We start from the raw sequence: 25,952 nt of genomic DNA on the forward strand, positions 1-25,952 counted from the left end.
AGAAAACCAACTACACATTGATAAACTATTTCTCTCTGTCTCTCTCTCTGTCTCTCTCTCCTAGGGTTAGGGTTTGTAGAGAAGCTGTTTTTATCTTACATACGACGCATCACCAGTGCTTGATGAATATCCTGATGGAGATGGACCCAACCAAGAAGCGAAAGCTAGACGGAAACGGCGCTGTACAAACAGCATCCGACGCCGTACCGGGCCAACTCACCGTCGACGACGTACGAAAGATCATCGAGCTATTCACTAACGATCAGCTCCTCGAGATCGTCCAAAACGCTGCAGTTCGGCACGCCGAAGTCCTGGAGGCGGTCCGGTCAATCGCCGATCGGGATCCCGCGCAGCGGAAACTTTTCGTCCGCGGCCTCGGATGGGACACCACCACCGAGAAGCTGCGCGCTATTTTTGCTGCCTATGGCGATATCGAAGAGGCTGTGGTGATACTGGACAAGGGCACCGGGAAGAGCAAAGGATATGGCTTCGTCACGTTCAAGCACGTTGACGGAGCTTTGTTGGCTTTGAAGGAGCCTAGTAAGAAAATTGACGGGCGAATGACGGTTACGCAGCTTGCATCAGCCGGAGTCCAAGGACAGAACGCGAATTCGGGCGTGGACGTGTCGATGAGGAAGATCTATGTGGCGAACGTGCCGTATGATATGCCTGCGGAGAGGCTACTGGCGCATTTTTTGTCTTATGGAGAGATTGAGGAAGGGCCGTTGGGTTTCGATAAGGCGACTGGGAAGTCGAAAGGGTTTGCTCTGTTTGTGTACAAAACAGCTGAAGCTGCTAGAGCATCGTTAGTTGATCCAATCAAGACAATTGATGGGCGTCAATTGAATTGCAAATTGGCAATTGAAGGGAAGAAAGGGAAGCCAGGGGTTCCTGGCGACGCACAGGGTGATGGGCTAGGGATGCATTCACATTCTACAGTTTCGGGTTCACTTGGCCCAGGACAGTATGGCGGACCTGGTGGTTCCTATGGTGGATTTTCTGGTGGACTGCAGGGTCTGCCTCCTGGTCATCTCCCTCTAAATTCATCGCTAGGTGGCAGTCAAGCACCATCTTCTATGGGTGCTGGTGGCGGGTATGGCTCTGGGTTGGGCGGTCAGTATGGAGGTTCTCATTATGGTGGGCCTGCTTCTGCTGGATATGGAGGAATGGGTGGTGCTGGTAGCAGTGGTGGTATGGGTGGTGCAGGAGGCGGGTTGGGTGGTACAGGGCCTGCTGCTCGTGGTTCTTCATCGTATGGTTTGCCACCAAGCTCAGGTGGGATGCCTTCCAGTGGTTATCCTGATGGTGCTCACTATGGCTTCTCATCCTCTGCATATGCAAGCCAGCATCATCAACCAACAGGAACATCACCAGTACCCCGAGTTCCACCTGGGGGAGTGTACCAAGGTGCCCCCCAATTCTACTGAGGTATTATTTCTTATTATGCCCTTTATGTTTTGCTTTGTCCTGTCATTTTTGTGCCTCTCTTGCCATGCTGTATTTTGTATTTGCTGCCAGATTTTTGTTGATTTGCTTTTCATTTGATTTTGGTTGTTTTATTTCTTTCCATTCTTTGGTGGTTAATTAGATGTTGAGGTATGCTGTCGGTTTTGTGTATGACCAATTTTTGTGTGTGTATAATGTGTTTCTTTGAGGCCTTAGTTGGCTTTGGTTTTGTTATAGATACCTTTTGATGTAGTTTGGTTTTTCTTGATTTTATTTAGGATAACTGACAGTTTGGATACAGCATATTTGTATTTCGTTTGAATGTAGCGAAATTTCATACTGAATTTGCTTGTATTTGTCTGTTGGGGTGTTTTTGGTTTTTCTGACACACAATAACTTGTTTTTGTTTATGTTAACTGACAGTTTGGGTACATCATGTTTTATTTCATTTAAATGTAGCCAATTTTTCGTACTAAATGTGTTGGGATTTGTCTTTTTGGTTTTGTCTGACATGCAATAGTCTCTTCTGGTAACTGTTTAGTATATCTTGATCTGGTCTTATAGTTGAAATTTGGTTTCATGTCATTAACTAGTAAATGTATTTGGTGTAGAGCTCTGCATGAAAGGTATTGAACATCCAACTGTTCTATTCAGCTTTGTGGTTTGAAAATGAAAGTGAAGCATTATTGCTCATGGGAAAAATTCTATGTATTGTTATAACTATTGGACTGATATTTGCATAAAACATCATGTGACATGATTAAAAAATGATATTTGTAATTTCACATTGCTGGAGAAGTAAGCAAGCAAGCAAGCAAGCAAGCAATTGTACATAGGAGGCATGTGGTATCTTTCGGAGTGGTGTCTAATGAGGATAAGCGCAAAATACAATTGGGATGATTTGGACATGTGGCAAGAAGACCAATAGATGTATATTTGAGAAGGTTGGATGGGATAGAAGTTTATAGTGAAAGAATGAAGAAAACTTGTTAAGAACTTTAGACATGATATGTGATATAATTGATTTTACAATAGATATGGTCCTCAAGAGAGATGATGGGTTAAAATCTACAAGTTATGTTGTCCGTTGGAGCCCTAGGAAACAAAAATTGAGAAACTAAATATCAAATGTTGCCTACCATTTTATTCTCTTCAAAAATTCTTCTGATGGTCTGCTAACATAGTCGTTTTGGATTTTGGCATGCGAGGTTTACCATTATGAAAATTAGCTTAAATTAAAGAAGATTCACTGTAAAAATCATGAACCAATCAAATCAAATCAATCTAAATTTAGGATGATATTCAAGAATTTCCTATTCCGAATGCACAAAAAAGACAACTTGATTAGACGACTATAAGGGTATTTTATTTATGGCATAGAATGCTGGCAATATAGTATATACATGTGCAAATATGAGTCATAGAGATGGATCTTACGGTGAATGTGTGCCTTTACAAGAAATGATAGAATAAGAAATGTGGTTACATGTTATGTTGTTAGAGTGGCTTTCGTTGAAGATAAAAAACGAGACCCAATTAGAATGTTTGGTCATGTGAGAAATAGATCGATAAATCCTTCTATAAGAAGAGTGGATAGAACACAAGAATTTTTAGCAAAAGAGGTAGGAGAAGACCAAGAAAAACCTGATTGTGAACTTTAAAGCATGGTATGTGTTATAATGGCACCACAGAAGATTGATCATAAATAGAGATGATTAGTGAACTAGAATTCATGTTCCTGATCTCACAGTGGAAGTAAAGTTTGATATGTTGTTGTAATATTGAGTTCATCATATTAGCAAAAAAGGGAAAAAAATATTAAGTGCATTATGCCTCCCATGGGGGGTGGGCTACCTATCCTGTGGGTGCACTGACTTTTGAGGCCCACCACACTATAAATGGACAGCTCAACTCCACATAAAAGAGGGACAAATTTATATAAACTAAAACCGTAAATATCCATCCAAAATTCATTTGGTTTGGGACTCACTTTGCTGCCTTCTCTTTTTAGGTGGCCTTGGTTCTCCTTAATCAAATATGCTCGTTGTTTTCCTTGGCAATTCTTACAAAAACTGTGTATAAAGCCATACAAATAGCCTTCAATAATTTGTGATTCCCCCTTTCTTGGTACCTATTTTGTCTTTGATCCTGTTTATATCATTCCTGATTTCTTTCTATTTTTTTGTTGTTTTCTTTTTTTCTGAATCTGTTCTAATTTTTATGACGATCTTAAAAAAGTTGTAAGTTACATTTAAGCTTCTTAAGTTTCCCCCTTCGTGCTGGAAGTTCTGTTTTGGTTAAGATACGATCCGATTAGGGATATTGCTTGAATTTGTATTTCTTTATCCTTTTTTGGTTGACTGTGCTTCTGAATGTAAATTTTATTCTTATTGACCTTGAATTTCTAATTTGGCTAATCTATGATCTCAGCAGTCCAACTTCTTACATATGAACTTGTATGTATATTTTGCTCATTGCATTTCAAAGTTTCTTTTCTTTTTTTATGTGCTTGAAGTTTAGGTTGGATTGATCTATTTGTTTGTTTTCCTTTTGGGAATTGGAGAATTTTTCTTTTTCTAACATTATAGGACTTACTGAAATTTAATATTATCTTGTATTGGCATCATCAAGTTGTTGGGTCAAGTAATTCATATGTATATGCAATAGTGGCATGCATATAAGTTTAGCTTCGAGAATAGAAGAGTTGGGCATTGTATGAGTAGTATTGTTGGTAGTGGGCTTTAGGCCTCAATACAATTACTTGAGTAATTATTTCATTCTGTTAAAATCATTCAAGTGATCTCTGGTTGAACCAGACCCTTGACTTTTCTCCTCTGGCTTCGCTTAGTAGATTGGATGTTATAGCATTGGTTGGATTTCTGAGTGTATCTGGAGCATGATACCACTAGGGCTTGCTTGACATCAGATCAGAATCCTGGTTGTTTTTGTTGAAGTAATCTGTACACTTCAGGCATTTGGGCTGCTATTTCATTCTTTCCATTTTTAATATTGAGCTTAAGCTTTTCAGTGGTAATATTAAAAGATTATCTGCCTGAGGTATTGCTTGATTATGGAATATTTGTGTTTGGCAAGACAAAATGTAAAAAAAATTGCCCATCATGCTTTGATAATGTTCTTTTCTGGTATATATTGTGTCCCTATCATGACAGTCTCAAGCCTAGAGAAAGAAAGAGGGGTGGGTGAGGTTGCAGATAGTCATAACCAGCACAAAAACTGTTAGATCTTTAACATATATTCTAGGCACAATCATTGGCGAACTGAATTCCATATCCATGTTGCAGACCCCACCTAGTGGGATTAATTTTTGGTTGTTGTTGTATATGGATGGTGATGTTGCTTTCGATGTCTCTTTGATGTGCGCATATTACCCGATAACTATTTTTTGTTCTCCGTGTATGTATCAATGGCATATGCCAAAGCCATACATAGTATATGGTGATTTTAATTTTTAAGTTTATTTATGAATCTTAACTTGTGTTTTGTGGGTGTATATTTCTCTTGTTGACTGAACATATTTTTAAGTGCTTTCTGTTACTCTTCAACCTATAAGCTCTTGTTGCTATATTGATGCGTGTCTTATGTTTGTATTAGATGATATGATGCTCTATCTGTGATTCTGTCTTGTATTATATTTGGTCTTTGTATGTTCTATATGACTTCTTTCTATGTTGTAATCCTTTTCAAGAGCAATTATGATACTCTACAATTAGCCCAAAAAAAATATGATACTCTACTACTGCATGTGCATATATATGGGATATGTTGTAATTTCTTCTTATCATTTGTTGTTGCTACGAGAGGCATTAAATGTGCTTGTTTGTTCATTTGGAAAATTCTTTTAGTTTCCATGACATTTGTTTTGCTTGTTTGATGTATATTGATGGATTGAGTTGTCAATGGGTGTTTGATTCAGGTGTTTGACAGCTTGTTGGCGCAGTTGCTTTTAGTGGTTCTGGTGATTTCATGAGTGCAGACAATTTGATTAGATGTCCTTTGGTACTTTTCACTTCATCTGCTCCTTAAGAGGTGGAGTCTTTTATGTTGCTGGTAGTTGAGAAGGCTAGTTGAATTTAGTTTTATGTACTCTTTGTCTGGAACCCAATACCCATATATTATGTGGGCTCTTTTTATGATATATTTTAGATTTTATAGGTGTTGACTTTTTCTAATTGCTTCCTAGATTTGTCTCCTTACTTCTGTGCGTTATCTTTTGAAATGCTTGTCATTCTTCCTATTCATGGTCTCAATGGCTCTCCATTTGTTCATCATTTGTTCATGATGTTAGTTTCCTGGAAAAGGCTGCATTTTAAATGTAGTTATTATGAATATTATTTTCTCAACTTGCAATAATTATAATTATGCATGTGCTCCATATTTCTTTTCTTCTATCAAGTGGAATTTGTCAAATGGGACACTATGCTTATGAAAATAAACTGTAGGTTTCATTGTGAACTTTTGGATGAATGTGACAATCTATACTACACAAATGGAATCCATATTATACTTTCCAAAATAAGGAATTGGTGCTTCAGACAGATAGTTTCGGTGAATGTTCCAAGTGCACCATTGTGGTTTTATTTATTTTTTCTTTTTTCTCTTCTTCCCCTCCAGTAAGCTTTTCTTTCTTTTTTTTTTTTTTTTGGGGGGGGGGGGGGGTGTAGGGGAAGAAGGTAGAATTATATTATATTAAGTTAAAAAACAAGATCATTACAGACTACAGAACACTCCTTGCCATGGTGGCGTAGATGCTTGAACATGTCACAAAGGAATTGGACCCCTCCAGTAAGCTGTTGCATCATGTTCTATGTATCTTGAGGGCACATGGGAAACAAGGAGGCTCCGTTGAGGTTCCAGTGAGAAGACGACGGAATTCCGGCCAGGCACACACTCCCATGCGCCGGCGCGTGGCAACTGGCCAGAAAACGTCGGACGGCGCATGCGACAATGGGTCTTTGGTGGTCGGCTGATCTGACGCTGGTGAACACTATGGCAGCAGCAGTGCTGGCAAATGGTGGCCAGACAGTGGAGTTTCAGCCTTGACAGGGGCGGCGAAGAGAGAGAAAAAAAAAGGAATTTTATGGTTGGGAGACTGCTAAAGAAGGATACAGAGCGACGGCTTAGGATTTTCTCACCAGTGGCTCTGATACCATGTGAGAGAATAATTTAGAGAGAAAAACTTAAAAGATTAGTCTCTCTCAGCTTGCTATTTATAAATGTATAATGGGCCTAATTTACAGGCTTAACCCTATGGGCTTAACCTAAGGCTAATTACAAGCCCTAATAATTACAAATAAAACACACGTAAAATATGTACAACTATACTAATAATTCTAATAATATATATATTGTTATATGTATATTATAAGTTAATGAGTACTCAATAAGTTGGTGTTGATGGTTATCTTGCTGATAAGTGTGTCTATGTTGATATTTTTGCTACTAACCTCAAATCATTTGGTCTCAACTATCATATTTTGCCCTGTTTGATCATTGTGAGTGCATTTTCCCCCCTGGCAGTATGGTTTTTCATAGTTAAAACAGTTCTTGCTGCACCAGGGTTGCTTGTTGATTTGATGTTGGTTTTGATTGTTGCAAGTGGCATAATCTTGCCTTTTGATTTGAGGCTGTTGCAATTACCATTAGGAGAAGGCATTAGAGGCCAAAAGTTGCATAAAATGCACGAACCTTTAGGAAATAGATGGTTTAGGGCCAGCATTAATGAACTACCTTTATTATTTGTGCCCCATGTTGGCCATTTTACATTGTTGAAGATTGTGGGATCATTGTTCCTTACAATTTATCCTTCAAGCTTGTTTTATTCATTCAAGCACCTATTCATTTGTGGGCCTGCCATTTTATGCTGGTGTATCATCTGTGTTTTAAGTATTGTTTTCCATGCCTTGGGTGATGGCTCTGAGCTTATAACCCAAATTTTCTGCTTCCTCCTTAAGTATTGGAATTTTTGCATGAGAAATTACAGGCAATGGTTAGCAAGACATGTCTAATGATGTAGTACCTGCTTATCTACTTCCCTGATGCTATCTATCTCTGGGGTAGTGTTTGGAGGTAAGGATGGATGCTAATAGCTAGCGCTGCAACTTGGTATTTTCATCTTCATGAGAAAACAACATTTGACAGGGTCAAAAACTCAAAGAGGGTGTCTGAACTGTAATTCTTTCACGAAGTCTCGTGCTTCCTGTTTTTTGGTAATTTCTTTAACAAGAAAATAATTTATTTGGGCCAATTTCTTAACATAGCTTAACAAGGAATTACCGTATTGAGGCTTGTGATTGTTGCTGTGGGGACAATTCTTTAACGAGGAATTACCATATTTGGACAATAATGATTTGTCTGACTTTGTTAGTTGGAATGAAGTGTTAGCCATATCCTGGCAAGTCTTTTGAAGTGATCCCCATGTTGGTTTTTGAGGGGATCTTCTGCAACGCCTTCCGATTTTGCCTTTTCTTCTATGTAATTTAAGTGCAGTTCGTCTGACAGGAGATTCTGTGGTATTCTATATCTATGAGATCACTTCTCACTTAACATGTTACCTCATGCTGTCAAGGTCAATTTGCTTATTATGTGGACCAATTTACTTTAGAAAATGTGTTTAGTTGACAAAAAGGCATCAGCAGTTAAGGTCCCTGACCCCAGTAATCAGCAAGTAGAAAGAAGTAACGGAGGTGCCTTGCATCCTCTGGTGCAATGAGCAAGGTTATTGATCTTTATTGTGAACTGAAGTGTGTTTTCTGCAATGTGAACATTTTGTATCTGATTGCAGTGGTAGCAAAATTGCCACTCATAATAACCTATATGGCTTATCTACACGCTATCTTTAAGATGCATCCATCCTTACATCTACTTGCTGTTAATACGTGTGCTTGTATAAAATTTATCTCCGGTGTATATATTGCTTAGATCTGAATAGGTTTGTTTTTGTAAGAAAGTAATGGCGCGCTGTTTGAATCTGCAATCGCATCTGAGAGTTATGTTATTAGAAATCGCATAATAACCGCAAAACTTGAACTTACATGCTTAATGGAAACCCTGTTCTGGTAGAGTCATCTATGTGATGGGATTTAAATAACTATTACCTTGTTTGATTTGGATTGATAGCACTTCTTTTTTCTTGTTGGTGAGAACTTGCAGCCACTAGGGCATGCTTGGTGTGCATCAGGTAAACTCAGCCACTAGGGCTTACATAGTAGCCCACAAAAATAGTCTTGTATTCTCCCTTTCCCCTCCCTTCTCCTTGTTTCTATTTTAAATTTCAGTGTAGATTCTCTGTTGTTTACTGGTCAAGGGAATATGTTTTGGGGAGGGGGAGGTTGCCATTGAACTGTGCTTGTGGGTTCTTCTCCTTGTTTGATAGTTGACATAAAACTCGTTGAATCAAACAAAGATGAGATCAAAATGAATAGTTAATGAATGGCGAGTTAGAATAGATGTAGATGTGGTCGATGTCAAATAGTGGGATAAAAGAAGGCTTGGAATGGAAAGTAGTCTCATGTGTCGTGGCTGTTGATGACTGGCGGACTTGGTGATTCAAATCCGGAGGGATTCTCTATTGTGTTTAAAGGATGAGTGTTATTGCGAGATTTGTATTTATTTTTTTTTGCCATATTTGTATTTTAATATCGTGGAATGATGAATGAGAATTTAAATGAATACATTTATAAAAATATTTATTGATCTACTCTTGCACGCTGATAATAGATTCTTAGGTCGTCGTCTTTATGTCTTGGGTACAAGTTTAAAAATACATTTGATAATATTTATATGAAGAATAGTTTAGATATAATGGTATGATTAGTGTCATGTTAGATGTGAGATTAGGAGTGAGCAAAATTTTAGTTAAATTAAAATAATTGAATTGAATTATTTGAAATTAATCGTTCGGTTTAATTCAATTTGTGCATCGGTTTGATTTGATTTTTAAATTTAATTTTATTATTTATTTTAGTTTGATAGTGAAATAATCAAATTAATAGAAATATTTTTTTATTCGAGTAAGAAATTTTTTAATTAAGTAATATTATTTTTATTTAAATAATATTTTTTAATTAAATAATAATTATTTTTAATCAAGTAATATTCTTTTTATTCGATTAATGTTTATTTTAGATTTGTTTTTTGTAACTTTTTCAATTGGTTCATTTTTTTTTTTCATATTTTGGTCAGCTCTTTTGATTTTTGATTTCTTTAGTTTTTGTATTTGTTTGATTGATTAAATTAAATTTTTTTACATAGACTCAGTTATTCTGATTTTAACATTTTGATTGGTGATTAAATTTTATTTAAGATAATTTTCTATTTTTTAATTAAAATATTTTAAGAATATTATTAAAATTTAAAAAATTTGACATAGGTTTTAAAAATGAAACAATTATTTGCTTAAATAATAAAATAGGTGAAAATGGTCTAAAATACTTGCAAATGAACTATTATTTGCTTAGGATTCACGTTGGTTCATTACAAAATCTAAAGCCATGCGATATATTGTTGTAGAACTAAAGTTAAGTTTATATGTATGAGGACAACAATTAAAATGATGTATTTTCAAGTTTAGATAAGAAAAAAAAAAGGAAAAGATAACGAGCCTTATTTATATTTGAGTGCAAGTAACTTAATTGAGTGTACTTTGTGTATTTATAGTAGGTTATGAATTAAATTAGAATTATTTTTAAGAGACAATAATAAGTGATTTCATTCTTTTTATCGGGTCTGGGTAGAGATCAAAGATCTTGAGCGATTGATTTGGTAGAACAATTTAATGAAAATTATGAAAAAAAGATTTATGTTATTGGTATGGACATTTTGTGTATATATATATTGTAGGGATGTAAATGGGTTTTACTTAATATAATTTTTATGGTTGTTTAGATAAATTTTTAAATGAATCTAGTATTAATATTTCATTTTTATATTATTTTTATTTTAAATGAAATTAATTGCAATTCATTAACACTCATTTATATCGTTATATTTTTATTTCGCTTTTAGAGTTAAAAGACAATATGATTAAAGTTTAAATATAATTCAAATAATTCATATTGTAATTGGAGTAAGTTATCGACTACTGAAATAGCTAAGCTTAGACGAGGCAAGAAGTTGGTTACTTTTTCGCTATGAAATTTACCCATTTTTTGGGCAAAAGAATCACATAAAAGAAAAAAAAAAAAAAACCAAGGTTATGTTAAAATGGTAAAGATAACTAATGGAACAAGAAATAATTTGAAATATAGACGAAAGACGATATGGTCGGTTTGGTGCATTTGTTTTTAATTCTATATTTTACCTTCTGTTTTAGCCCCCAGCCCTTGTTTAGTACAGTTTATTTGATATTTTGGGAGTTTATTTTCTTTAGTTCATGATTAATATTAGTTGATTAATTTTTTGAATAGAAAGTTCGGACTATTATTATTCAAATGGCGAATAATATTAGTCAATTAATTCATAAAATTGTGCATAATTTTTTATATTAAAAATTATATTTATAAAAAAACTCATTTTTTTATATTTTTCGTACAACCTAAAGTTACGGTACGGGGAGCCCTTTTTGCTTAGTTTGAGGGTATATCTATTTATTTATCCATTCCGTAAAGTCTATTTTGCTTACTTCGAACCTGGAGATCGAAAGAGGTGTGTTGAAACTTTGAAATGCGTCAATCAATCTGATTATACACTTAGGTCTTGTGACGAGCAGGAGCAGGTGCAGGTGCAGGTGGAGGTTTAATTTTCCTTGACCTGTAATCCTGTAGTACATGTGCGTAGAGGATTTCATTCCAAGTATCAGGGACTCCAGGAAGGCACCAGTGAATGCAATCAGCAAAATTCTTTGGGTCTGCCCTCTGCTCTTTGGTCAAGAGCCTGCCCCTACGCTCCCCATAAACTGAGGTATGCCCGTCCTTCCGAAACTCGGACAGTTGGGTGATGTTTAATAGTGTGGCATCAATTTGTAGTTGCCCCAAGACGTCTCTCACTATCCCCATGATTTCAAGGTTTGAACCAGTTCCCCAGTATGGACCCTGGATTGGGTGTGACTCATTAAAGCAGTTCCCCTTGCTGCCATGCTTCCACTCCCAGCTCCTGCAGATGACCAAGAATGGTCAGTTTAAGGTACCCAGATGACACTCTGAAAATGGGCAGAATTAGGACTTATGAAAGCTTAAACAGAAACACAATTATCTGGGCTCACCATAGGTGTGTTGGAGACATGCTCATGAAATAGACCTTTTGGCTGTGAGGGTTGATTCTGTCTTCTAACCATCTTGCCCATGTTTCCATTGCCAATCTATATGCAGTGGTTACCTTGTACTCCTGGACATTGTAAGGGTACCCTAGCCTGAAAAGTAAATTAAAAGGCCACAAGGAGCAAACAATGTAATCTTATTCCTCTTCTGAATCACAGTGGAATAGCAGGTGATTGGCTAGATTTCTCACGTTGCGTTGATCTGGGGTTTGTACATCCACCATATGTAGCTCTCAAACACCAAAATGTCGACGCTTTCCCACTGCTTACCATGCTTGGCTATCGAGTCGAGCTTGACCAGTCTCTTTCGTACAGTATGGTTTATTGCGTTATCCGAATTCGACTCGACTACGAAGGGCGCCCAGAAGTACTCTATCGTCGCGTTGTAATCCTGGAATCAAAATGCTTTCATATGTTGCCAACAGTTCTTTACCAAAATGTGGGTTTGAATTAATGGTTGTTGGAGGATGATGACGAGGCAAGTTGGAAGTACCTTGGCTGTGAAGATCTTTCTGGGAGGAACTCTCTGCAGGGACTTCTTTCCATCAGGAATTACAGACTGTACCAAACAGACCATTGACTCAAACATGCCTCTCTGTATTGAGTCCCCTACAAACATCAGCCTTTTGTCCCTCAGTACCTCCAGCAACTTCAAAGCATTAAACCTAGCAGGATATACACCGTTGTACACACTTGTTATAAAGAGATGGAGTCCATATATTGTGCAAGATAAGGACCAAAAAGACTCAACTGAAGGTTCTTTCCTCCTCTTCCTTCTCCTTTCTCTTTCTTTTTGCAAGTCTTAGCCAATGATTTTAAAGATGATTGAATAATGCTGAGATTGCCTCAAATGGAATTTGTACACCCAATCAAAAACTCATTCTCATTCTCTCTATGAACATTAGTGGGCAGTTTATAGATTGTGAGATTGGGTATATTGAGCTTTAGGGTTCATTAGATAATCTCTCTTTTACGCGATCCATTATTGATCACATACTAAAATTTGTTCCTCCTAGGTGTGTCTCTAATTCTGATCTTGTGACAAATGGTATTAGACCGATACTTAACAAATAAAGTGAAACAAACTTGAAATGACATCTTCTTTTCTACACATTTAAGCTCCATCAAAAACAACCCTTGAAACCAAGAAGCCTTAACTTGTCCTTCCATTACTGACGCTTTCAAAAACTGAAAAAATTATAGAAAACGCCCTAGAATTAGCTGTGTTTTACAGCCGTCGTCAATATCCTTCTCTATTTGTACAGCAATATTATCAAAGTATGTTACTTATTAGTTACCTTGGCAACTTGCACGTGTTAGGCTGCCACCTCCAGTTCTGATAAAGGGCATCAGGTCTCCCATTCCTCTGGCAGGTCACTTGCTTGACCAGGAACTGGCAACTCTCTTCTGTGTAGAGTGGGTAGGAGCCATTGTCCCACACCCACTTCCCCTCAAAGACATTGCAGCCTACTTCAACAACATCTTCATCAGACACATTCACTGGCAATCTCACCGGATTACGCCTGCTCAGCAGCTGCAGAACAGGGCTGTGGCTGTTCTTCAAGCCGTCGAGGACGAGTCGGGCCGTGCCGAGCACGAGGAGGGAGGCCAACGCAGCGGTGAAGAGGCACTGGACTTGGCCGTGGCGGTTGAGGAAAGGCGGTGCCTTCTTCATTTTGAGCCGGTGAATGTGGTGATTGTGATGGTGCCATTGTTCTGTAGTTTCTTGGTTGCTTTTAGATTAGGCTGTTGCTTATTGGGTCGACGAGTCTTGCCACGATGTTGCTTTGGTTTGAAGCATTTCCTAACCACCCCATGCAACTACCAGTTGGTGAACTTGTTTTTCAAGGCCAATGTGAGGCCTGGGCTATAGAGATAGTTTGGCAATATCTTTGTTGACGAGTCAATTCTGCTTTACTCTTAGGGTCACGACCTTAATTGATCTTATTGATATATGATTCAAAATATATTGATATGTTATATGTTATTTGGTTAATTCATGTAAGTGACATATAGTATATGGTATTATATTTTATGTTAAATATAATTGACAAATAATTAATTGGGTTAAGCAAATAAATAATTGGGTTGGGCCAGCCATTTGTGTCTCAAGCCCAAGCCCAAGTCTACTTAATTTGTTCATTTGGTTTCATGTGCATTTCATTTCTGTTGCATTTGCTTTATATATATATATATATATATATGTGCACACGCATGTTAACAGGTTGATTTTTATTGAAGTTGTTGATCATCTCTTGAATCTCATCCGATGATTTATATCTCTCGTCCCTTTATATATAAGGCTTGATGGAAGTGAAAGCATTATTCTTCTAACTATAGACGCATCTCGCAAACTCTTTCTTTACGAAAATTGCAAGAAATCATAATCTCTCTAATTGTTGTTTGCTATTATTTTTTTGTCTAAGATGAAATCTGACAAGTGATAAAGGTAAAGAAGGAATTGATGTGAGTATTGTAATTGCTTGTATATAAGCATGTACGTATAATTTATATTTGTTAGATTGTAAATAAATATTGTTTAACAAAAACAAAAGCCCAAAACAAAAACAAAGCCCAAACAAAAACAATGGTCTTTCTTCCACTAATCTTCTTCTTTCCCTCTCATCCTGGGTTTTCTTCGCAATTCGCGGAAGAAGATGATAAGCGGGTTGGGGTGCATTCGCCAGTGTTGCCTCCGCCTCTCGTTCCCGGCGGCCAGGCCTCTCCCCAGGCACTCTGCTTTCCCCATCCGCCGCCGTTGTGGTGTTCGCCGACTCTACGCCACCGCCACCTGCTCAGCCGCGGCTAAGAAGGAGAAGGTGATCGTGATTTCCGGCCCTACCGGCGCCGGGAAAACCAGGCTAGCCTTGGAGCTCGCGAAGCGGCTCAATGGAGAGATTATCAGTGCCGATTCTGTCCAGGTTTCGAGATGGCGCTTAGTTACCGTTTTGCTTGCCTTGAATCTTGTGGAAATCGGTTCTAACATGAATTGAAAAGCCGGACTGAACTAGTTACAGCTGCTTTGAGCTAGGAGAGAAAGCTTGACGCTGTCTTTGGAACTAGGATTCATCGCGGAGGGAAAGTAAAAGAGAAAGGAAATAGTGGGAAAAGTAGTTGAAGCTAATTGTTTTTGGTTAATAACTAATAACAATTAATTAATTTGTTGAGGGTAAAATGAAAACAAGATTAAGAGATATTTGTAATCCTTCTGTTTTCATTATCCGTGAAAAAAGGTATGCGTGTTGGTAATTTGATTGTATCTTCGAGTTCCTTTGGCTTGAAAAATCTTAGTTCCAAACATGGATAATTGTTTCCAGGTTACGTGGATATGCTTCAATCCTAAACTGTTAGCATTAGGATCATGTGAGCTTGCTTATAAAGTGATCTCCCTTCTCTTTATTACGGTGACCTTTAACATTTATTTGCTGCCTAGTTAATCCAATTTGATTTCTGTTGCAGGTATATCAGGGTCTTGATGTTGGATCTGCAAAGCCTTCATTTAGCGAAAGAGAGGTATTCAGATGCTTGCCTCACCGAACTCTATTTTCGTACACGTACTTCTTCCATCAAATGCATTCCAAATTTTTTACCATAGCTCCTTTACTGTTTATGAGAAATCCGCATACGACTTGATACCCATTGAAAGGACAGATGCATGGGTTTACTGGTGCTGGAGGTTGGAGGTGGTTGTATCATTGGATGTACTTGCCCACAGTTAAAAAAGGAAAGTAAAAATAGTGGAAAATCCTAGGCGAAAGAAAATTGTAGCCACCAAGTACCATTCCACTGTAGTCCACCAAGTACTGTGTATCATGTATGCTCTTCATATGTTAGTCCATATGCTTAGGGACTGTATCATATTAGAAGTACAGTAGGACTGGAAGCAGACTTCCAAAAAGACACAAAGCTATACATAGTAGAAATCCTGTTTGGTTCTAGAATTGACATGTTGATTTCACATTGTTTTCATGTATATTAGTCATTTGGTTGTTGCCTGATTGGGTAAAATTATGTAAATGAAAGTCTGGGGTCACCTAGCTAAGCACTTCTTTTAAGTGATTATCTTTTCTTTCTAATATTAATATCTTGAGTGGTGTGCTTATGCTTTCTGAGCCCCTCTTCAAACTGTAACACTTGATTTTTTCTGAATTGAAGATAAAATGCTTGACTCTGTGCCTGTGTGCCCGTGTTAAAGGTGTTAAGCAAATGTAATTTTGCAAAATTAGTCCTATGTCCTATGCCATTTTATAATGATTGGTATGGGTAAATTTGAGAACCATTGCATCTTTTGGTTAAAGCAAACTGCTTCGGAGATAACTGATTATGTAAACCCCGATTGTTTACAAGCAATTTCAGATGCCAAATTTAGAGCATCCTTTCTCAAAATCATCATTACCCTCCCTGGTGCTTTATAGTAATTAAAATCAAATCCATGAAGGAGAGCATTTTTTTTTTTATCTAAGTAACGTGGGGTATTTGGAGCTTCGACTCGACTAATCCCCATGAGCCTATGCAAACTGTCATGGTCATATGAGCTAGGCAAAGCTCCACCACATGGCAGGCGGAGCCCCCTTCTGCAGTCACAAGGAGAGCAAGCAATTCTTGCACAAACTCCACCAAACAGCACGGTGGGTGGAGCACCACATCAACCGCAAGCAGTGCGTAGGGCCACACATACCCCACAATGCATCGTGGCCCCCAAGAATCCAGTTGGGAAATGTGTTATGTAATCGGTCAAAGAGACTCGAACCTGCATGAATAATCTTTGTCAGGCTGTCCATGAAAAAAATTAGAATTTTACTTTCCTCTGGGTGCAAAATCCACCAATTTGAAGTTGTCTTGGATATCCAAATGGGTAATATCAACCTTTTGTTATGCCTTCAATATGAGAATCTAAATCGTTTGGCTTGCCTGCTAGTTGTTCCAAAATAGACAGCTCCCATCAAACTGCAATTGGTATTTGAGATTGAGATCCTAAAGAATGCAGCTTCTTGGGTATTTCATGTATGAAAAGAAACTATCATGATAGTTATGTGGAAACAAACCAAACAGTTCAAAAATTAGCTCCTTGTGAAAACTGTTAAAAGAGGCTAACTTTTTTGTCCTTAATGACAGAAGGTGGTAAGGATGGCTAACTCTGCATAGAGACTCTTATCATATGGGAGGGTGAACTTGCCTAAAGTTGCTTGAAGTAGAGGTAGTGACTGAGAAATTGCTATGAGGGATGTGAATGGTTTGTTGAACCAGGGATCATGATAAATATTTGCAGTTAGGTTACCTTGGTTTCCCCTGTTTGAACAATGAAATTCCTGCCGATTATTTGGAAGCCAGAGTCTTGATTAGTGGCTTGACTTCTATTGATGGCCATGGCCTTGACAGGCTCCTTGCACTTGCAATTCATTTGTTCATTTCTCTCTCTGAACTAGCTGCTGTAAGAGGGGTTTATAGTTCGCAAGTCTTTGTTTGACAAGACCAAAGAGTCTTTCTGAGCTTTTATTTGAAATCTTGCAAAGAAGATGCTCAATAGTGCAAGTCCTTTGTTCTTGCTCTCTTATCTAGTTATATTGTTTTTTCATAGCAGAGGGGGGAAGGATACATCGCCTTTGTAATAAGATGTCACTGCAAAGCCGTGACAATGGCTACTATCCTAACTCGGTATGAATTAGGAAGTGCAGAATTAAGAAACAGAGGAGAATAGAGAAGAAAGAGAGAGAGAGAGAGTTAGGGAGAGGCTAGAGAATTTGAGGAAGAGTTCAGAATTCTTTCTTAGATAATCGATGTCCTCTCCAAGAAAGCCTTGGGGAGTATATACACTCTATCAAGGGACTCTGCCACAGCAGATCATTCTCTCCCTTGCAGTTGTAACAAACTCCTTTGTCCTATTCTAGCCCTTACACGTGGCCAACCTCTAGGCTAACAAACTCACTAACAGAATTACAGCAGTAAAGGAATAACAAGAACTACAATAGTAAAAGAAACAGTAAAAGTTACAGCAATAAAAAAATCAAAATTTCTGTAACTTGGTTAGCTAATCGTGACATAAGACAGTTAAGTATAATGAATATTGTGAAGAGCATGCTCTGCTAAACATGCTTCCCTAGTTATGTTTATGATTGGGGAAACTATATGTTCAAGTAATGTGAAACTTTCCATGTTCTGGAGTGTTCCTTTGCATCCAAACAAATAGATCCAATTGAACAATTGTAGTTGGTGATTAATCTCTTTCTTCCCACCCCTTCTCAGAGCATGCCATGACTAGAGTTTTTATCTTTTCAAGAAGGGGTACAAATAAAGGGAGAAGTTTGCTGCTAAGCGATCTATGAAGACAATATCACACCAAATTATATGAGCACTCTTGAGCTTTTGTTACAATAGGATAGTATACTCTTGTCATTCCTTTAGGGAGACCTTGAACCTTGGTCAACTGCATTCTGCTTAGAGCTTTACCCATACTGAAAATGTACTTCTGTTGCCTATGTGTCTAGTCTGATGCAGATTATCTTACAAGTTTTGTTTGGTTGGTGCAACTTCTGTTATTGGATAAAAAATGTACATCGTCTTTTCTCTTTTTTGGAGCAGGAAGTCAGACATCATTTGGTTGACATACTGCATCCATCTGAAGGTATGCTGCTTGGGCTGTATAATTTGTCTACTGTTGATACAAAGCTGGTTGGTTTTGGTTGTATGAATGGATAAAGGGGCATCTATGAGTAATGGAAATATGAAGAATCTTCTGAAACTCATCTTCAAGGATGTGATTGGCCCCATATCTGGCTAATCTTCTAATATTTTGATCTCCTTTCTCTTTTGATGTTCTAATTTGATTTCTTTATCTGTGTTCTTATATATATAGTTCTTAAGTAGAACTTAACATGATATTCATGATTAGAATACTCTGTTGGGCAATTCTTTGAGGATGCAAGGCAAGTTACAAGGGATATTCTTGACAAGGGCCGTGTTCCAATAGTTACTGGCGGTACCGGATTATACTTGCGGTGGTATGTCTCTGTGTCAAATTTCATGAGATATGTTTTTTAATATCTGCATCTAAAAGTAGAAGGCGACGTGGAAGCATGAGTAGTTTTGTATTGCTGTTTATGTTCTGTTATGTTTTATCAGCTGTTATGTGTTTTCAGTCTTATGTCCATATGTTAGTTAGGCGCTTTGGCGCTTTTATTTCTCTGTAGGTGTTACGCTATATATATAGCTGCACCTCTTGTTTATATGTGTGCTTTTGTCATTTTTCTTCTGATCAGTAAAGTTACTGAGAGTTATTTTTCTCTCTTTCTCGTAATCTCTATTCTTTGTGCCCTAGCATTTCATTACAGGCGAAAGGGCTTGCAAATTCATTAGTGGACCTTACAACCTATGAGAACAAGTCCTTCACAATTCCTCTAATGAAAAATATCTTTAGTATTCCAAGATTTTTGTTTAGTTTCTCAATTTCTTTTTCAGCCTTCTCAATTTTAATAGGAGGCGTAATGCTTTCAAAAATCTCTTTGATATATAAATTTCCTGCTATTGTTCGTCACTCTTGTTTTCACTTTTCAATTATATTAAATATAATAATATTTGTCACAACAATTTCACAAAACTGCTGGTTGTTGCATACCAGCAGGAAATGTATTACCAAAACAGCATTGCATCACAGGAGGGAAAGAAAAGAATTATTAACCCTAGGAAAATGGCGTTAAAGTGCTGTATAACATAATCAAATTACACCATGAGGACGCGAAAGGAAATATTACTCCAAAAAAGGGGCTGCATGGTCTATAAGTGTTAGTGTTGCATGTGTGGACTCGACCTGGTTCCCTTTGCATTCTGCTAGTGTATATTCTCATCTCATGACATACTACTAAGATTTACCTCCTGCCTTTGATAATTCAATACTCGTTTTACATTTTTATAATCATATAGGTCATATTTCTTGTTGGCATCATTTGAAGAGGAGAGTGCACCAATCATGTATAACTACCACACATAGTTCATCATTGTTTCTTTGTTGGCAGTAATAGATTGACTTTCTTCTTTTCTCTAAAAAGAATACTAATAAACTAAAATAACTAAATAAGTAATAAAGAAAAAAAGGATTCACATTCCTGTTAAATGTCTAATGGATTTTGAACATTCAGTGTTTTAGGTTAGTTGCCTGTTAATGTGAAAGAAATCTCTATAAAAACTCCTAGAGATAATTGTTCCAACTAGAAAGGAGTAAATGATACTGTTCCTATCTGCATGTCCTACAGGTATTAAGTAACTCATTTGGGTAACTGCATGAAACCAGTTAGTTTTCGGTTTAAAGATGATTATTCAAGTGTAATAATGACCCACTTTTAGTTGTCATGCAAAAAAAAAAAAAAAAAGGAAAGAAAGAAAGACGATGATTCATGTTAGTTCTGTTGGACAACATTCAATATGCAGCATGATACATGTGAATGAAGCATGCCTATTTTTTATTGAAAAGTAACTATATGGTTCATAAAATTCAGTTCGTTATTTTCTAATATTTTAGGTATATATATGGAAAACCAGATGTTCCAAAATCTTCTCCAGAGATTACCTCTGAAGTGTACTCAGAGCTTGCAGATTTACAGAACATTGGTGACTGGGACACAGCCGTGCAAGTGGTGGTTAAAGCAGGTGACCCAAAGGCGCAGTCTTTAGCTGTTAATGATTGGTATCGTCTGCGTCGGAGTCTTGAAATCATTAAGGTAATTTTTTTTTCTTCTGAAGTAATTGATTAATTAATTGAATAAGATGAAGAAAAAGAAACTTCATGTGTTTGTCTATGTGTGCCTTACAATTGGTGCAGTCTCCATTGTAGATTCAGTCTTAAAAATGAACCGATATTTTTCTCCAACTTTGCTTGTCTAGTTAGTAAGGAAATTAAGTTTGCTTCAGCTGCTTTCCTTTGTCGTGTTAGGTTTGAGAACGTTCAGAAGTTGGTGATAACATGCTGTGAGTAATTTTTAACTTTGCAGTCTACTGGATCACCCCCATCTGCTTTTCAAGTTCCATATGACTCCTTCAGGGGACAATTTGATTCACCTGTGACAGACTACTCCCTTGAAGATAAGTCTTCTGGTTATGGACTCGAGGATAACAAATCCAAAGATTTGGACTATGACTTCATTTGTTTTTTCCTTACAAGTCAAAGACTGGATCTCTATAGATTGATTGATTTCCGATGTGAAGACATGTTGTCAGGTAAAAATGACAAGGATATCAACCTTTCCCATCCAATTTTTCCAGGTCTGCATGGATTTAAATTTTTTGCCTTCACAAAGCCACACAATTTAGTTGAAGTTAGAGACTTGGAACCGAATCAGTGTGTGCTCAGTCTTGTGAGAGGAGTATTGGGGCATATTAGGGAGAATGATAAAGCCAGCGACATCCTTGGCTAGCCGTTTTCTACTTCACTCATCACATATTATCATTGGTTGGGATTATTCATTACATGAAGGTCTTTGGTTGCAGATGGACTATATATTTCAATATCCAGCGAAATATGCCTGTCTCTTTTCCAAAATTGCCTCTATTTCATATATTCATTTCTTTGTAGTTTCTTGCTATTTTGATTGAGAAAAGCCCATTGCTTAATTTACAAGATAGTATTTATCATCAGGTTGGTATCAGGCATCAAAACATGCTTGTGGAGGAACAAGTCTCAATGCATTATCATGTCAATCACTTGTTTCTTGAAATCCCTTTCCTAGTCCAACATTGCTGCCTATCTTGTACTTTGTAATTTTCAACCATAACTTTTGATGACGGTAAAAATTGATCAGCATTTGTGTAAGCAATATGCTTTAGATATCACCTGAGTTTCATCTTTGCTATATATATTGTGTTGGCAGTAATGTTAATTTCATGTCATGATATATGTTATTGATTTATATTGACATCATATTTCATATTGTATAAGAAGCATTTGAGCTGGTCTAAGATCTAGGTTTTGGTTGACTTATAGGGATGCAATATTAGACATTAAGCAAGCTAGTTGCCGAATAAATAAGAGTTGGCATATTGTAAACACGGTTTCCTTGATCAGGATTGAGTTTGGGGTTTGCTTTTTCATTATTCTGTTAGTATGGATGGACAACAGTGTTCTATAAGGCCCAAATTCAGCAATTCATCTCATGTTTCTTTTTGATGATAGATCTGGTATTCATATTTGTTAAGTTGTTATTTCTCTACTGTGTGCTTGTTTTGACACTATTCTGTGGTTTATTTGTTCTTGTATCTTGTATGAATTACGTAAGGCAGGAATTAGCATGCAACTGATTGTTTGAAATGCTAGCTTTGGAGTCTTTTCTACTGTGTTGCACATAAAGCTGGTCAAAATTGCATTAAGTAGCATGCGAGTTGCACTTTCTTTTGTTTGGCTATGTGATTGTAGGAATCAAGGGAAACTTTATAAGCTGATATTTGACTTGTATAGCATGTTAACTATTGGCTTTGTACTACAGGAAGTGACGGCATTTTGTCTGAAGCTAGATGGCTTCTTGATATTGGTCTTTTACCAAACTCAAATTCTGCAACTAGGGCGATTGGCTACAGACAGGTGTGCACCTTTCTTGTCTTATTCTGTCAGGCAGCAACCTGTCTTCTAATTCACAAGCTGTGGTTTTTTTGGGTAGGGTTGAATCTATGAAACAGTGAAAGTAATGAATATAAGGGGTATTTAGTGCAATTGAGTGAGCAAATTTTAAACAGGAATTGAATAACATTTTCAAAGAGAGGAGTTCTTTATGCCTTAGGTAGGAATACAACTTTGGTGATGGTGTATTTATGAGATATTGCTAGACAGAACAGGTGTAGTAGTTGTTTTTTCTTGTTTTCAATTTATTGATTAGACATGCCAAGTTGTTCTAGAAGGCTTATGGCACTGCATGCGTTCTGGCTGTGGAAACCAACCATGGAGTCTGTTGACTTCTAATTTATGGTGTCCAATTTAGAAAAAAATTTGAGATTTCTCTGGATGTTATTCTCATTGAAAATTTATGGAAAGTCATAGGGATTTGCCATCTCATTGATTAACTTATTATCATGGACAGTCATCTCTTTTTTTAAACTTATTTTCAAATAAAAGATCAAATGTGGGGGAAAAATATAGGTCCCCATTACCATAGAAACTTTGAGATTGCATTTCTTCTATAGGTTGCTGTAGGGAATGCTGATAATTTACTATCTGCTTTTGTATCTTATAGTGGTTATTTGAATTTCAGGCCATGGAATATTTACTCAGATGTAGAGAAAAGGGGGGCTGGAGTTCCGCTCCAGACTTTTTTGCCTTTCTATCTGAATTCCAGAAAGCATCAAGGTAATGAGTTGTGCTTTCATGTTTTTAATATGATTATGTACTTTCTTCATATTGTTTAGACAAGGCTTTATCACATCATGTATGTACTATGCCACAATTTACTGCCTATCAAGAGAATGCATGCATGCCAGTTTAGATTGGCTGATAGCTTCATTTGCTTAAACCCAAGCCATTGAACTTGATTGTTGGGAGCTTCTCATGTATATAAGAACTTCATGTTCATAAGAAATTGCTGAATGCCCTTGGGAAACTTGTCCTCGGTGTAGTTGTATGTGTTACAGAAGCCAAACTTGTCTCCTTGGCTAGGTAGAATTTGTTTCTCTAGTAATATTTTGCTAAATTTGGTATCAGTACAGCTCCATCTCTGGCCTGAATGTTTCTTATCCCTTACAGGTGAATATCTAATTATTTAAGCTTTGTGTTGCTTCATTCAGCCTTGCTTACGTGTCATCAGCCCATTGTTGAATTGCTAACCCATATCTATATGTAACAACGTAGTTAAACGGAAGTTAGTCAACCTCTGATGTTGTACCTTTAATGGTTGACTTTATTTTTCTTCTCTCTCTTAGAAGTTCAGATTAATTTTCTATCAGCAGAAGGTGCAATAGGAAAATTTATTAATTGTTTTTTGATAAATGAATATTTATAAAAATGCTAGCTGAGAGGGGGCGAACCCCATACAAGGAAATCAATAAGCACTACAAGAGATCATCCATAAAGCACAAAAATGACTCAGGAGTAAGAAAGGACTCCTCCCTATGCCATGACAAAAGAGAAACAAGAATCATTCCCTTAAGATGACAAACCTGAGTGTCAACACCCCAAAAAGGCTCTCATATTATCAATTTATCATCTCTGCATGTTCCACATGATACCAAAAAGGCCACACCAGTAGACAATTTCCGAACCAATCCATCCTCATCCTGCCCCACTCTAGAATGACTGCAGAAATTCAAACAACTCTGTTGAATATTCCAATTCCAAATCAAAAAGACTGCCTGAAAGGAGGTATCTGGTCTGGTACATGGCAATTCTTTTTTAAGTAATAAGAGTTTGCAACAGTGATTCCTCCAGCTTCATCTTTTGTCTTGCTTGCAACTACAGACCTTTCTTTGGGTGGTGCATCTAAGTTACCTATATGGGTAATCATATCAGATGGGAAGTTTTCCTTGCATTTCTCTAAATGGCTCCCGGCTGGAAGGCATTCTCTGGGGGTCCTATGAGTGATGAGAGGTGGATTTCAATGAGTAAACTCCATTGTTCTCCTAAATGGAACAATGACCAAGAAAGGCCGCAATTTACAAATGGCCAAGAAATACACCTAGCTCTTATATTTCGATCAAGACATTACCAAACAGTCCAAGCCTGCATACAACTAAGTATATTTTTCACTTGATCAGGTGATAGCCAAGTTCTGAAATTATATTCTTCTATCACTTGGTTAAAAATCGAAAGCAGTTTCTGTTTTGAAATGCTATCCAAGGTGCGATGCAGAGATCCAACAAAAGTATCGATAGAGTGGCATCTTCTTTTGCTAACTTTACATGAGGACTGACACCAGCAACTAATGGCACTTAATTAGTTGTGTCAATTTAATGCTTTTTAAACATTGCAAGAAAACTTTGTCAATCAGACATGATTTTCATATTCTGTGTGGGGACTTGGCCATTTGTATGAGTTCCTGTTTGGTCCCCTTTATTAGTGTCTACCTTTATCAAATTGCACGGCACTTTCAATTTCATCTTTAGGCCTGAGTTTTTGCTTTGGTTTGTAAACAATTTTTTTGTTTCACAAGACATGCATGCATTTGTAGGTTTTTTCAGACTTAAGATGCTGTTCCTGTTTAAATTACAACCTGAAATAATTATATTCTATTGTGTAGAAATTTTGCAAAAAGGCAATTGACTTGGTTCCGCAATGAGCGTATTTATCAATGGATTGATGCTTCTAAGCCCTTGGTATGCCAATTTGTTTCTTTCAAGTGCTACTTGATTAACTTCTCACTTAGTGAGTTAGGCTTATTATTTGAAGAACCTTGACACTCTTTTTGCTAAGATTTGAAATAGAATAATTTTGCAGGAGAAGGTGCTAAACTTCATATGTGAAGCGTATTATGACCAAACTGGGAATTTGACCGTGCCTAGATCACTTAGTATGGAGAGAGAAATATCAGACCGCTATCAACTATCAGAACTAAAGGCTTACGGCCCGAAAAATAGGTACAAATCTGGTCATTCTTCAACATACTTGTTTCTTAATCATCTCAAGAGCTCAGTCGATTCTTTGCTTATGAAGGAAATTTGTCAGCCGGGATGATTGTTCTGGCGTTTTGGACTGGATAAGGAGAACTCAAGGGCAAACTGCTGATCTTGTTTGTTGATAGAAGTCTAGCTGGCTTGGTTTCAAGACAGTGGAATCCCTATTCTTGAACTTTTAGACCCTTGCGCAAGGTCAGCTCTGAGCTTGTTTACTTTTATTATCATATGATTGTTCTCTTCATACTTAACGAGTTAAATTTACAGTATTTCTGCAGCAAAACTGACTCAATTCACTTACCATTCCTTGCCTTTCATATTTGGAGCCCCAATGGTAACTTTTCCAAGGCAAGCAAATGATTGTGAGCCCAAAACCCATCAAATCCATCCTGGAGAATGGATGTTCTATAATGTGTGACACAATTTGTTAGGCCATGGAAGTGTTTAGTTTCATGATACATAAACTGGTAATTACAGTGTCTAATTTATTTCCCCTTTTTGCTGTCCAAATATTCTCGCTTTCTTTTCTTTTTTTTCTTGGTTCGAAATCCGAATGACCTTGCGGTGTAAAATATATTTCCATAACGTGACCCGATTAGTGGGATTAGTAGCATAATGGGATAGTGGAAGACGACAGTTATCTTGATGGGAGAAA

The 25,952-nt window shown here is 37.1% G+C and overlaps 3 protein-coding genes across 5 annotated transcripts; 2 read left to right on the plus strand and 1 right to left on the minus strand.

Moving 5' to 3' along the window:
- LOC127792038 (UBP1-associated protein 2C-like) lies at window positions 1–15,202 on the plus strand. Of its 2 annotated transcripts, none has more exons than XM_052322331.1 (2): window positions 1–1,428; window positions 15,179–15,202. In XM_052322331.1, the coding sequence occupies exon 1, from the start codon at window positions 123–125 to the stop codon at window positions 1,425–1,427; it is 1,305 nt and encodes a 434-aa protein (XP_052178291.1). In that variant the 5' UTR covers window positions 1–122; the 3' UTR covers window position 1,428; window positions 15,179–15,202. The 2 variants fall into 2 exon arrangements, with proteins under 2 accessions (XP_052178291.1, XP_052178290.1); XM_052322330.1 differs by lacking the exon at window positions 15,179–15,202 and adding an exon at window positions 5,381–5,732.
- On the minus strand, window positions 11,031–13,522 carry LOC127792039 (protein trichome birefringence-like 31). The gene is made up of 5 exons (XM_052322332.1): window positions 13,018–13,522; window positions 12,213–12,384; window positions 11,911–12,110; window positions 11,666–11,812; window positions 11,031–11,556 (listed from the first exon to the last, which is right to left on the minus strand). The coding sequence occupies exons 1-5, from the start codon at window positions 13,392–13,394 to the stop codon at window positions 11,154–11,156; spliced, it is 1,299 nt and encodes a 432-aa protein (XP_052178292.1). The 5' UTR covers window positions 13,395–13,522; the 3' UTR covers window positions 11,031–11,153.
- LOC127792036 (tRNA dimethylallyltransferase 9) lies at window positions 14,261–25,952 on the plus strand. 2 transcript variants are annotated; one of them, XM_052322325.1, is made up of 12 exons: window positions 14,261–14,640; window positions 15,179–15,232; window positions 18,299–18,341; window positions 18,609–18,717; window positions 20,232–20,430; window positions 20,701–20,926; window positions 22,189–22,283; window positions 22,948–23,042; window positions 24,925–25,000; window positions 25,122–25,261; window positions 25,350–25,492; window positions 25,565–25,952. In XM_052322325.1, the coding sequence occupies exons 1-11, from the start codon at window positions 14,377–14,379 to the stop codon at window positions 25,420–25,422; spliced, it is 1,374 nt and encodes a 457-aa protein (XP_052178285.1). In that variant the 5' UTR covers window positions 14,261–14,376; the 3' UTR covers window positions 25,423–25,492; window positions 25,565–25,952. The 2 variants fall into 2 exon arrangements, with proteins under 2 accessions (XP_052178285.1, XP_052178284.1); XM_052322324.1 differs by having other exon boundaries at window positions 14,273–14,640; window positions 25,338–25,492.

Source organism: Diospyros lotus, chromosome 15, assembly GCF_014633365.1.
Source record: "Diospyros lotus cultivar Yz01 chromosome 15, ASM1463336v1, whole genome shotgun sequence".
Lineage (NCBI taxonomy): Eukaryota > Viridiplantae > Streptophyta > Magnoliopsida > Ericales > Ebenaceae > Diospyros > Diospyros lotus.